Raw genomic sequence first — 15,218 nt, 5'->3', positions numbered from 1 at the left:
CATTGCATATTGCTATTTGATGTTAGTTATTATATTAACTGTTAATGTGACCTTATCGTAAAGTTTTACCAAATATTTGTTTAAGGAAAGAGTTTAATTCTTTACAGTAGTTGTCAATTATTTGTTATTTAATAAACACATCAGTAACAAACACTTTATTCTGATGCTCCACTTCTAATACATTTAAGTAACTTTGCAACTCCATGTCAACTATTTCAGTGATCAGAGTATTAGTGGACTTATATATATTAGTATATAATTATTAGTATATAGTATATATTAATATATATTAGTAAACTGTCTGCTTCATATCTGCTAACACTTATTTTATTTTTAGGGCTGTTCGATTCCTTCTTCGGGTCCATTTACTTTACATCAAAATAGACTCAGGAAATAATACAAGATTGCAGCTGTTATTACTCACTTCATTTTACAACTCGCTTTTAGCATGATGGTCCAATTTAGTCCAATTTAGCACTGACATTACCTTGACTTGATGAGTGGCTATCAACATCAATGTCGTGACCTAGCAGTTGCGTTATGTAATTTTACAGGATAAATCATGAGAAACAGCCGTGCTCGAATATTATGTCAGAATTAACCCTCTGGAGCTCTTCGCGTGTCGGTCAAAAATGACAATTTTTTATTTTATTTTTTTTCAATGAAATTAATGTACTGTATTTTAGTTTGATAATGTTTTTAGTGGTGCTTGCAAAAGGCAAGGCATCACTATTGTTATTGCTCATACTACTTCTTCTTCTTCTTCTATCTCTGCGATAATGTGGTAAATCATGGTAAACCATGCTAGAAAGATGTTAAATCATAGTAAATCATACTAGAAGGTGAAATCATACTAGAAGGTGGTATATCATGGTATTGCAACATTGTTAATTGTGTTAACTTCTGCCCAGTGCCAAGTTTTGCCACTGCAAGTACCACTCATATTTTCTTCAGGAAATGTACATTCTAGTTTTATTTAATATTTTGTGTTTTTAGGGCATTTTATGGTACCAAATTATATTAATGCAGTAGTTATCCATTTATTTACTTTTTGAGCATAGACCTAAAAATGAAATTTCCAACTTAAACTGTCGTAAATCTTGAATGCTTTAGAGCAACATACTGAAGTTTGATCTCTTTTCAAAGACGACACTTGGCGGATTATTGCTGAAGTGAAAAAAAAAAGAAAAAAAAAAGTGAACTTAATTTTTTTAACAGAATTTTATGTTTATTGTTATGAAAAATACACAAAAATACTACTATACTATAAATTCTACTATTTTTCATATATCATCTTTCAGTAAGATTTTGTTTGGCTGCAGTACCAAAAGTTTTCACTAGAGGAAATTCGGGTTGGAAATTCGTCTCCCATTCATTTTTGATTGCGAAGAGCACAAGCATGACTAATTTTTTTCAGGACCATTTAAACTTTTCGAATCATCCATGAATTTTTTTTTTTTTTTTTTTGTGTGTTCACATAGCAAGTGCCAAAACCTTTACCAAGTTTCGTACCATTCCAATCAAGTAAAAATAATAATAATAATAATAATTTTTGGTCAAGAATTACCGAAGAGAGAAAGAAGGATATTAATATACTAGTCTACTGATGCTCTGATGAGAGTTAGCTGACATGTAGTTGTATAATGTCGAAAGTGGACCATGGTAATAAACAAGTGATCTGTAAACCCGTCTTTCTCCTGCAGGCTACAATGAGTGGAGGGTTTTCTGTGGGTTAGACAGAGTTGAAACCCGATCAGATCTGGCAGAGGTGGTCGGAAGTGATGTTTTGGCAGAGAAAGTAATGGATGTGTATGGACATCCGGACAGCATGGATGTGTGGCTGGGAGGAGTTCTGGAACGGCCGGTGTCTGGAGCCAGGACTGGACAACTCTTCACATGTTTGATCGGGAAACAGATGAAGATGCTGAGGGAAGGAGACAGGTGAGGTCTGAGACGCTGCTCAACTACTGTTAACCGAGTCACATTTACTTCCATAGCGCTTTATACAGTACAGATTGTTTCAAACCAGCTTCACTGTAATAAACAGGAAAATAACATTCAATGATGAAAACTTCAAATTCTACTGTTAAACCCAGCTAACAGGGAAAAATCTTTGAGGAGAATCACAACACTATAAACTTTGATTTGAAGCAAAAAAAAGTCATTGAAAATCGGACTAGAATACAAAAGTACAAGACTGTGTTTAGCGAGGGAAAGATCTACAATCCCATTAGGCAAATTAAAAAGTATGTAGATAAAAAACTACCCATTTAAAAATGTTAAAAAAGTTTTTTGTAAAATATGCATATATATTGACATATTTAAGTATTTTGAGAGTGTAGAGAGATCGACTTGATTACATCATTACCAGTGCTTCATGGGAGTGGGCGGAGCTAAAGAGATCCTTTAGCACTTTCTGATTGGTGAATTTTCTGTACTTCTGTATTCAGCTCAGTTCTGTTCAGTGTTGATTCAGTTCTGTTCAATAACTGTGTTAAAGTTGATCAGTTCTGAAATGAGTTCAGTTCAGCTATAAGCAGCTGAAGACAATAGTGCCGTTATTCAATAAATAGTCATGCAGTTCTTTGACTAGTACAAATTACAGAGGTTAGATGTTTAAAACAAGATTTGCTTTTCTTGATGTCACTCCAAACCCTTATTTCATTTGGGAGAAGCACAAGAGATGTTATTTGTCAAATGATTCCTTTAACTTGTCTGAATTCATGTCAAAATGCTAAGAATAACACATCGCACAATCAAAATGTTGATGTTTTTGGTGTGATTCAGATTCTGGTGGGAACATCCCGGTGTGTTTTCCCCAAAACAAAGACAGGAACTCCAAAGGCACTCTCTGTCTCGTGTCATCTGTGACAACAGCGGAGTGACGGAGGTTCCTCTTGATCCGTTCAGAGTCGAAACTTACCCGGAGGACTTTCTCTCCTGCGGGAACATCCCGTCATTGGATCTGGAGGAATGGAAAGAACAACCGGGTGACGGTTCGTATGTGACGGTTTTTCGTTTACGGACACAAATCCTGCTTTTCCAGCTTTTTTTAGATTGAGATATTAGGTCAAACTTTAAATATACTCTACTGTTTATTTGATATATTATTATATATTATAAAAAAATAAAAAATCATAATATATTTTATCTTATATAATTATATATATATATATATATATATATATATATATATATATATTTTTTTTTTTTTCAAAATATGATGATTTGATGCTCAAGAAATATCTCTAATTATTATCAAAATGAAAACAGCTTCTTCATATTTTGTGGAAACCATGATAAAAAAAAAAAACGATTCTTTGATGAATAGAAACAACAACATTTATTAGAAATATAATATTTTGTAACTTTATCAAATGTCTTTACTGTCACTTTAGATTAATTTAAAGTATTCATTTCTTAAATAAATATCTTCCTGACCTCAAACTTTTGAATGGTAGTGAATTTGCAAAGTATAAAATGTATATTTCATGTCATGTAACTGGCAGTTTTTCAGCATCTTTTCCTTCACTAGTTCATTTGAAGTAGTCCTGAGGTGTAACAAATTATTCCATGTGGCCTCTCATTTAATAGAACTCATAAACGCTGCATGCATAATAACCATGTAATAATTATAAATAGCATGTCACACCGCAGGACAGTGCTTGAAGTTTCACGCAGCCTCCTGCATGTGTCCGTGTGTGTTTACCTTCCAAACGCAGATAAATATTGCTGTGGAACTTCATGAATAGCAAAGAGGCTGTAATTTGAGGAATTACACAGTCTCGATGAGGAATAAAAGACATGCAGATTCACTCAGTTAAACGCCTCGTGTTGAAACTCAAACTCGTTCAGTCCCAGGTGAGACGCTGAGCTGATTTTATCCCCAGTGCGCAAAACTGTGTGAACCCTTGCAGTATTAGTCATGTTCTGACAATGGACCATTTTTCATTTTTACTTACAGTACACTATAGTTCAAAAGTTTTTTTTTTTTTTTATTAAATAAATAAATAAATACTTTTATTCAGCAAGGATGCATTAATCAAAAGTGACAGTAAAGACATTTATAATGTTACAAAAGATTCTATTTCAAATAAATGGCGTTCTTTTAGAACTTTCTATTCATCAAAGAATCCTGAAAACAAAAAGTATTGTGTCAAAATGTAAAGTATGAATCAGAACAACGTTTTTTTCAACATTGATAATAATCAGAAATGTTTTTTCAGCATCAAATCATCAAATTAGAAAGATTTCTGAATGATCATGTGACACTGGAGTAATGATGCTGAAAATTCAGCTTAAGAATAAATTACAGTTTAACATAAAGGGCCCTATCTTGCACCCAGCGCAATTGACTTTGTACACCGACGCATGTATCATTCCTATTTTGCACCCGACGCACAGCGGACTTTTCCCTCCACAGACGCACGTCGGTAAATTAGGGAATGAACTTGCGCTCCCGGGGGCGGTTCAGCGAAAAGAGGAGGCGTGTTCCGGCGCAAACGTTCCCTGGTGCTATTTTGCAGTTCCAGAAAACAATTCCGCCACTGACCAGGAGAAACCTCGTCTAAAGTCAGTGGAGCGTTGCACATGATATTCATATGCTATTTTAAGGGCGCATGCTTGGCCATAATGTAGCGTGTGCACAACACACACACACTTTGCTTCTCTCATCTACACAGATGCAGCAGTTTTCATTTGTGCAAACCATACATAATTACAAGGAAAGATATTCCACACGAGGGAAATCATTGTGGTGTCCATGAAGATGTGAAAAAATAGGCATAAATCTAGCTTACACATTTACCCAAATTATTATACGCCTGTTTAACCGAAGCTAATTTGGGCGTGTTTCTCCATCCCCAATGTCACTTCTCTGTGTTTTACGGCCCTGACGAGAACGTCGGTCTCCTCGGCTGTGAACCGCTCCTGGCGTGCGCCTGGCAAATCCGCCGTTATAATAGCGATCCGCCATGGAACAAGCGCGCCTGCTCTTAAAGGGAATGTGAGATGTCGCTCTGATTGGTTTATTTCACGTTACGCCCAAACCACACCTATGAGTAATGAAGCGACTTCAGACCAACACATTTTAGATTTGCGTCGGGTGCAAGAGTCATTTATCCCGCCGGTATAATAGCAACAGCGCCGAGATCCGCCCACAAAGTTACTTGAGTTTCACGTTTGATACTTTCACATAGAAAGTATTCACAAAGAATTCGCATAGAAAACAGCTGTTTTAAATGATAATAATATTTCACAATATTACAGTTTTTACAGAATTTTTGATTAAATAAATGCAGCTGTGGTGAGCAGAAGAGACGTCTTTCAAAAACATTAAATAATCTTACCGACCCCAAACTTTTGAAAGGTCGTGTAGATCTACTAATAATATTTTCAGGAAATATTTCAGCGTGACTGATACAGGTTTTTCAGTGACTTGCACTGCAAAAAATTAATTAAAAAATGTTGTTCTTCCTCTGTATTTTTTTTGCCTTTTTTCCAGTACAAATATCTAAACATTCTTAAATCAAGATACATTTACTTGAGAAGCAAACCGACTGAAGATATTACGTTTTCTGAATAATGTATGAAAATGTAGTGAAATATCTGTCAATGGGGTCCGAAAAATAATCTTGTTTCCCGTTTGATTTACGTTTATTTTTCTGACCCCACTGACAGATATTTGTTGATACTAAGTTTTATTTATATAGCGCCTTTCCAGGGCTCAAGGACGCTTTCCAATGAATAAGCAAAATGTTCTTGTTTTATGCTTAAACTCAAAACTTAATATTGATCGTTCTTTTCAGAAAACAAGACATACAGTAATATATTAAGTCATTTTGCTTCTCAAGCAAATGTATATTGATTTAATAGAAACAGAGGGAGAACATTATTTGCAGTGCATCTAGAGAGAATAAAATGCTGATATATATATATGCATAAAACAATGACTTGAGGGTACAGGACTCTTTTTTACTCCAGAAACCGCTTATAATCCACCTGAACATCTCAGTAACTCATTTCTGTTCTGGCAACCAGCAGCAATTTGCCGAATGTTTGTTCCTGTTCAGTAATTCTGGTTTGTTCACACACACATCACTGGACCACAGGTTGTTGGACTGCAGCCGCTCATGCATTGTATTAACAATCATTTTCAATGTGTTCGCCGCTCCTCAGAGTCTAACTCAACGCTGGAATCCGGCCAAATGACAAATATTGATCCATTATGAGCCTGCGACGCTGCCAAAACAATTAACGCATGCAGTCGCACCTGTTACGTGCAATAGAAATTAATCTTTCTAATGAATACTAGGCAAATCCCACGGTAGAGTCCGAGAGAAGCCGCTCACGTCATGCCAGATGTAGAAAACCAGGCAGGTTTGCATTAGCTCGGCCTCCTGACATCACGGGTCCCGACCCGTTCTGAACACATCTACAGTGTTTATTCAGTCCCGAAGCTCAAGCTGCCAATCAAATAGACTGCTGTCGGCTCAGATAATGTCCTCTGGAGAAGATTGAGTGTGTAAATGGATGTCACAGTGACGTCTGGTCCTCAGGGCATCAATGCACACGACGCCAACGTGACATAAACTGCTTTCAACAATTGGACCAAAAAGATTCTATACAAGGAGAAATGTCTTAAAAATGAAAATTCTGTCATTAACGGGGTGGTTGATTATGATTTCACTTTTCTAACTTTAGTTAGTGTGTAATGTTGCTGTTTGAGCTTAATGTTTGAGCTTTTTGCTCACCCTCAAAAAGTGACAATTTTAACATGCTATATAAAAATATCTGTGGGGTATTTTGAGCTAAACCTTCACACACACACTCTGGGGACATCAGAGACTTATTTCACATCTTGTGAAAAGGGCAGTATACCACCCCTTTAATTACTCACCCTCATGTTGTTCCAAACCCGATAGACTTTCGTTCATCTTCAGAACACAAATGAAGATCTTTTTGATGAAATCTGAGAGATTTCTGTCCCTCCATTGACGCTTCAAAAAGGTCATAAAGAGATCATAAAACGAATCCACATGAATTGAGCAGTTTTGTCCAAATTTTCTGAAGACACACGATCACTTTATATAATGAACAGATTGTATTTAGGCTTAAAAACATGCTTCCTTTGTATTTCGGTGTAAAAGAAGCTGAAATGCAGTATCAGTTCTAGAGCTGAAAGTAAAACAAGTGGTTGGATTGATGCACAAAAGATGCAACATCAAAAATAAATGATTTAATAAATATAACTGGCTCAAGGACACAGATATGAGTTGAATGATGTTTTTGGATCTGCATTTAATTTTTAAACAATCCTGTATATACATACATATACATCCAACTGAAAAATATTCACACTCTTCAAACAATTAAATGTAAAATGTAGAAAGAAAAATCATATTTTTTTTATGCCATCTAGAATGGGCAACTTAAAATTTTAATATGAATGTCAAGTTTGGTGGTGAAGGTTCAGATATCAGTGCTGAGCTCTGATGATGCACATAAATCATTTACGTTTCAGCATGATTTAATTATATTTTGCTGTAAAAGTCCATTAGAGTGATTCATGTTCCCTTCAGGGAAGTTTACTCCATTTCTATGAGTATAAACGACTTGTTTTGTTGTATAGAAGTAACTCTATATAACCTTTTCAGTTTGAACAATAATCTGATACACAAGTAGACAAACTAAAAAAGTTCTGTGTCACTATTAATCCAATTCAATTGACATTTATATGTACAGGTATCGCACTTTTCACAATACATATCATATCAAAGCAGCTTTACAGAAAATGCATGCGTCTACGAGTGATTCTTTATCAGAGGGGACTGTCAAAGTAATGTACAGTTCTAAGATAATACAGAATCATGCAGTTAGCTAATATAATGTATAATTTTAGACAGAAACAATGTGCTCATTAAGGTAATTATTGCAAGTTGTGAACATCATGATCACAAAATATAGGAAATCTGGCAGCGGTGCATGCTGATGGTTGGCAATGCTCAGTTTAATGTAAAATGCAAGTTTATATATGAAGAGATCATTTCTATCAAGCTCGTATATTTAAAATGACCTATTAATTGTCCTGTTTGTTATATTTAAGTTCAGTAATTTCACTTAAATGACAATTAATAGGTCATTTTCATTACCTTCAAATTTTCAAATTCAATTTTTTTTTTTTGCAATGTTATTTTTTGAGTTGAGTACAGAAATTTCAACTTTAAAGTTGATACAATATTTTTTTCATAAGTTGAGAATACTCAATGTCCTGAAGCTGGTTGCCTCAAGTTTTTGAGTTTTCTCAAATTCAGAATTTATAAGACTGTGATAATATAATATAATGCATGCTATAATCTAATCTAAAATGCATGCGATGATGTGCAGTATTTCTGTTTGATAGATTGACTTTTTCCTCTGCAGACTAGAGACTGTGACTGTAAGACGAGACGCTGACGGCAACACCAGAGGCTCATTTCCAGCAGCAGAACTGTGACGCACCGCACAATGACCGAGAATAAAGAGAGAGAGCTGCTGAACAACATGCACGTAACTACAGGACTGATGAATCAAGACTCTCTTTATGTTGGAATATAATACACTGAGTGCAGGCTCTAATTAGTGATGGATTAATAATCTTTACACAGGCCTGCCTCATTCTCCAGCGGCACAAAAGCACTGATCAGCGGATCATTTGAAAGCATTTATGAATATGAGCTCAACTCTGAACCAAAGACCAGTTGTGCTACTCGAAGCTCAATGTAAAATGCATTTACTGCATGTGTGTTGAGTGATGCAAGTTCACTGTCTGGTTTCAAAACTGAAATATAAATGCAATATTTTAATTTCCCAGTTTGTGATTTTATTACTTTTAGGCTGCATTTAATCCGTGCATATTTATTGTTAAAAATATACAAATTATTATAATTATTTATTGCAAATCCCATATGTAAGCAAATAAGAAATAATTTGAGCGTTCACGGCCTTTTGCATTAAGAACAAAAGGTGCAACTAAATTAAGTAGGTACAAACTAGTGGTTACTAATCCCTGAGCGTGAGCTTCAGATCCCTATTTAAAACCACAGCATATGAATACTAGATGAACCAAAAGCAATGCCGTTTGTTCCAGTGTCCTTTCTTTGCTATTAATTAAATGAGTACAAATCTATTGAAACAGATGTAGGCTACATTTGCATTTTAAACCTTCAATGAAACTCTATGGTGAGGACAGACTCAACACAAATAGGCATCACATTTGCATTCAGCCATATCTTGTCCTGGTTTTGTTTTAGATAATGGAATACAAAAGCAATCAGTTCTGGAAAATGAGACGGCCGGAATTAAATAAAATGGAGCCTTTTAGGCAATCCACTGCAATTTCTGCTGTGTTGACCAATTACCCCTCTCTCCTGTTCGCCGTAATTCAGAGCAGCGTTTGAGCGTGGAGCTCTTAGAGCGATCTCAGCGTTTCCACAAGCTTAATTAGAGCAGATCTGTTATTCAGAATCAATGCGTCTGGACTGTTTGTGTATGTGGATCACTGTTTACACACACTCAAAAGCACATTTATAAAGCCTGATAATGCAGGAGAGTGTGTGTATCACACCGCTCGTCTCGAATGCTGTGAGCTTCAAGAATCTTTCTACTTGATCTAAGCTGTAACATTTCAGTGTTTATTTGTTACCTTTAATGTAAAGTTCATAAGCATACAGGCACGTACTGTAAATGCATAAACACTAAATGCATTTTTCTGAAATGTCAGAATGCAGTTCATTATGATGAATATGCTCCTGTACAGCACTTTGACCAGGATATTCAATGCAAAAAAAAAAAAAAAAGTTTGGATGGTGAAACGTAACAGGTAGAATTTATAACTAAGAAGTTGAACATTACATTTTGATTTAATTTTGTTTAACATGAACTGAATCATTCATATCAAGACCAATAATTAATTTAAAGAAGCCATTATATGCCCTTTTACAAAGTCTTGATTTTGGTTTGGCACTTTGCTAGAACAGGTTTTCCTGCTTGAATGTTGATTATTTTCCTCATATTCTCCATTGTTGCAGCTCGTCTCTTCCCAGTCTGTCAGTAACGCTCTGGGTTGTGTTTCCCGTTAAATGCCATAACTCGCTGCTTCACTACTATAGTACGATGCATCGTTGAAGAAATCATCTAGTTAGTCACGACTGTTTCCCGAAACTGTACTGTCGCAAATTTGTCGTTCAACCACAATGTTTAATGACGTCACGCACGTGGAGGAGTAATTACTTCTTTTAATGAATCTGTTTGAGATCGAATTAACGCTAGATGTTTATTTTGCTTTATTTCCAGATTCAATCATAGACTCGTTCTTACATACTAGAGCACGTTCACACATGCACAGTCTTCAAAAACGGTGCTTTAAATCTCTTGACAAACTAAAACATGTAAATGACATTTTTATGTATTCTTAATAAAAGACACAGATTGTACTGAATGTCAGCTTGCTTATTTGGCTCAAGATAAGGATTTATTGAGTCCACATGTCATGCAAACAAGAAACTCTGTTTCTAACCACAGGTCGACACTGTCGTTCGAACTACACAACTTTGCGATGCTGTTTGCGAATGTTCGTTGGAACGATGGTTTCGGTAAACACAGACTCGTTGAACTATGCTGATAACGACGGAACTTGCGAACATAGTTGGCAAACAATGCTTTCGGGAAACACACCCCTGTTTAGTTCCTATCTCTATGAAGCTCCTCCTTCTGAAAAGCACACTGTGCTCTGATTGGTCGGCTGGATCAGTGTGTTGTGATTGGTCGAGCACTTCGAGTGTGTTTGGGAAATGTCCCGCTCCTTACCATAACCGCCAGTTTAACACACTACTAACTAACTCAACCAGGCCCCGCCCCTTTATTCTGCGTATGAATTATTTAAATGAGGAATATTGTGACGTGTTCATTCCCGGAAGAAACTCGAGACTACAATGGAGGCGTTTCAGGAGTTCAGAAACACTGACACTGATATAGAGAAGAACTGGAGCTTTGTCATGTTCAAACAGCAACATTACACACTGAAGAAAGAGGGACATGGGAAAAGCAGAATAGTCACTGTTACTATTGCATTTGTTCATTTATATTAATTTTCACTGGAAAGTATCTTCAAAAAAGGTGAACATTTTGATTTGCATGTACTGTACTGTAATTTAAGTCTGTTCTGTTTCGGAAAAGTCCCAAAAATGATTAAATAGCGTTTTCCTTTAAGAACAAGGAACATATAGGCATAATAGAACCTTAAATGGAGGCGAATTCTACAATACATGTAGCCCAAAAGATCAATGTACAGACATTCTGGGAGATTTTCTAGCATAAGGGAAAGATGCTTGCAGTGGTGTTATATTATAGTGCTATAGCGTTTTGAAAATTCGCCCTCATGTTCCCACGTTCATAAACAATATCTCGCCTCACACAGTTCAGCTCTGCAGCAGAACCTCCTCATGATCGCCTCTGACTCATCATCTACACAAACACACGATGAATGACCGCAGCGAGCAGGAGAAATAAAAGAAGACCGGTCCACACTGCACCTTATTCTGGCCAAAAACACCCACATCAAGAGAAACAAGAGGCAGCTTCGCTTGCCACATGACCTCAGTTCGGTTAGTCTTTATAGGGGCAGATGAATAAAAGATTGATTGCTGCTAAGATCTTCAAACAAAACTCTGAATATCTTTCTTCATAAGTATTCATAATATCAACCCAGTACCCTTTAAACAAGATTTTCTTTCCCAGCGGACTGATTAAACCCATGCGCTTGACTCTCAGAAGTTGCGCTGGAGTCGAGCTATGATGTTAAATCAGGTGCTTAGCCGTTTTGGATGCAAGATTCACCAGCCGGTCAGTGAGCGAACTGTTGGTGGTCCGTTTAACGAAGTTGTGGTTTATGTGGCGGCAAGTGCTGTAGCCTTAGGAAAAATACAATATACACACTTCACATGGGGCAAAATGCATTAACAGGAATGCTGTGCAAACATATTCGTTTTATATATTTGAAACTGGCAGCGGGGAGGTGTAGAGAGGTGTATGCTGTAGAGATAATAACACTGTCCACATTCATGCATTTCAAATGGCTTCAACAGCTCAGACTGAGTTCACATATAGTCATGAGTGAAAACCGTCAGTCGCCATGTTTGTAGTTTTTTAACACTTTTTATTCACGTTTGTAGTTCTGAATCCTCCTCCAAAACGTAATGGTTGTGGGCAATATTAGCCACAGATGTTGTGCTCATGTTGTGAGCAGATATAAAGCCGACTCTCAGTAAATAGGGTTATTTTTCGCTGCTTATTGCGCTTAAACAGTCAGATACACACACAATAATGTCAAAATGTCGTTCTTGACGAGTATTCACAGTCATGTTAAGTTAAGTGAACATAAACAGTTGAGAAAGTAAACGCATGTGTAACAGTGTAATGGATTGGTGCGTCAAGTCTTAAAGTGACAGCAGCCTAATAAACCTGCTGCCAAATTATGAGATAATATAAAAAAATATCTATATGGCAGTTTTCCCCATACCAAAATTGTGGCCAGTGAAAATGCGGAGTGGCTCGTAACTTTGGAAAACCTCTCGCCACAGTGACTGGAGAACAAAAAAAGTTCAAACAACACCAAAGCACTTTTCCTCTGCGGTCGCCCTACAGGTTGGAAGTGGAATTGTCCATTACCGCTGTTGTAAATAATTTAGCCTACCATCCTACCAGCCTACCATCGCACGCACGCTATTTGTTTATCCAGCACCGGCTTTGGAAATAACGATGTCCACAGACAATAGAGTATGTTGCATGATTTTATGAAAGTATGATGTATTCCGACATCAGAAACGGCTATATTTATACATAGGCTCCACCTATCGGCTATAGTAACGCTTGCTGTAAAGCAAGTCAAATTTGTAGTTTCTTATGTCTCATTCGAACTACAGATCCGCTACCCGATCTGGCAAACTTGCATAGTGTGGTTATATCAGATATTGAGACACAAAGCGAATGCAGAAGTGCCGTTCACCCTGTTACGACTTGATGAACCACTAAAACGATTTTGGAAACATTATTTTAAGGGACAAAATATTCTTTGGTGTTGCTTTAATGTCAAGTCCTGATATAGTATGCATTATGGATGCAGGGTCAGTCCTATTCACCAATGATTTGTCAGTGTGATTTGCGAACCGATTCAACAGGTTCATTGAAAGAATCAACTCGCTCAGGAATCGGACAATGATCTTGAGTTTCAGAGGGGCTGGCGATTTATTCAGTTTTTATGAACTGTAATGAAGTAAAAAAAAAAATGATATTATGCTTGGGAATGTAGAGAAGTCAAATTAAAAGTTTACCCAAATAAAATACTCTGGTTAAGTATGAAAAATAGCTACTTACCACTAACGAAGTAAATCCTCAAGTCCACCACTGCAGTTTGTCACATTAATAAAGTGAATTTGAACTGAAGCACAATCTAATGAAGAAGTGTCTGTGTTTGATAAAGCTCAGCCTGTTTAACATTCCCTGGGAGCGTTGCTGATATTCATGATTGTACCGCAGTGAAACGCAAATATTGGATTAATCTTCATTTCTGCAGGTCTCCTCGAGCTTGTTAAGTTCACTCTTCCGTACAGGATCGTGCTAAGACACAAACACATCGGCATCTACAGTTCCTCTGAACATACACAAGGGTTTCTACATGTTAAAGTGATCGTCTCTTGTATGATTTATTCAATTCTGTGTGATTGTGAACTTAGAGGCCGTAATAAGAAAGATGTACAACAGAGATGCTTCTGATGCCTTGTTGTTCATATCAAAAGCATATTTGAGTTACGGAAATCTCCATTGTGTGTCCATCACATTTCAGGAAACACAGACAATGTTCTGAACACATCTGATGCAACAGTAGACAGCAGTATCTCAAGGCTTGAAGCAATATTCCCTGGTATTTTCCATTAAAGGTTACTGCATGTGTTTCATATAGGGCTAATCTTTACTGCATGACAACATAGTTTTACCTTCAGTTTGTAAAAATGGTAATACCTTACAATGAGGTTTTGTTTGTTAACATTAGTTAAAGGGTCAGTATTTACTCACCCTCATGTTGTTCCAAACTCATAAGACTTTTGTTCATCTTCAGAACACAAATGAAGATCTTTTTGATGAAATCTGAGAGATTTCTGTCCCTCCATTGACAGCTATGCAACTGACACTTTGACGCTTCAAAAAGTTCATAAAGAGATCATAAAATTAATCCTTATTAATTGAGCAGTTTAGACTCGATCACTTTATATGATGAACAGATTTAACTGAGATTTTATTCACATAAACATTCATCAGCGCACACATCAGATATGGTAAACAGAAGCTCAAGCATGTTTGCTTGACATGCGAGAATCAATGAGGTTCATTCTTGTGTTGCGCAGTTTTACCCATTTTTGGGTGAACTAACCCTTTAACTACATTAGTCAACATAAACAATATAGACCCCTTTTGCGCCGACGTCACAGTTACGTCACGGCGCTAGCTGGAGGCAAAACAGAGTGAAAACTAGAGGCGGCCAATACAAACCAGCACAGATTCGACTACATAATAAGGAGCTTAAATTACTATTATTATTATTAAATGTCATCTTGTTGTGTTGTTGGGTTCTAGAATCGACGGAGTACAGGCTCGAATTGTACATTTTATCGCATAATGTTTTCTAAATGATTGTGATTATTTGTGAATCATCTATGATTGTTGTTTTGATTGATTGTGACTAGACTTTTTGAAGAACCTGGTAAGAAATGGTAATCAAATACATAGTTAAAAAATGAATATGCTGTATCTGGAATTTTTTATGTCAAGAAAATATTCACATAATTACAATTGCACCGTAATGTCACTCTTTACATTGTCGTCTTCTGTCTGGCCTTGGCGCTTGCTAGGCAGAACTGCGGATCGTATCACACGTCTTGTACGTGGCCATTCAGCACATAGTTATAGGCATCTAAAGATGTATATGCCCTCAGTTTCTCTTTACGCTCAGTTTCTCTATCGGGCAGGTGTAGAGCAGGCTTCTCAACCGGAGGTATCGTTGACGTTACTCCTGTCAGATCGTCCATCCATTAACTGAGTGTACGGGTCGGCCAATCTGGTTCCGTCCGTTAAAATTAACTTTTGCAAATAACAATCGCGGCCCTGGACAGTGAGTGACCTTGCAC

General features: G+C 36.7%; 1 protein-coding gene across 2 annotated transcripts in view; it reads left to right on the top strand.

Annotated features, from left to right (window-relative positions):
- tpo (thyroid peroxidase) overlaps positions 1-9,820 on the top strand; it is a 41,314-nt gene extending 31,494 nt beyond the window's left edge. For both annotated transcript variants that reach the window (XM_079854157.1, XM_079854158.1), the window contains exons 12-14: positions 1,704-1,941; positions 2,788-2,996; positions 8,422-9,820. In XM_079854157.1, the coding sequence (XP_079710283.1) occupies positions 1,704-1,941; positions 2,788-2,996; positions 8,422-8,426 (452 nt within the window). In that variant the 3' untranslated portion in view covers positions 8,427-9,820. The remainder of the gene's footprint in view (positions 1-1,703; positions 1,942-2,787; positions 2,997-8,421) is intronic.
- Positions 9,821-15,218: the final 5,398 nt, after the last annotated feature.

Source organism: Squalius cephalus (assembly GCF_949319135.1).
Source record: "Squalius cephalus genome assembly, chromosome: 20".
NCBI lineage: Eukaryota > Metazoa > Chordata > Actinopteri > Cypriniformes > Leuciscidae > Squalius > Squalius cephalus.
Note: the sequence above shows the minus strand (reverse complement) of the source record. Positions and strands in the feature narration are given on the sequence as shown.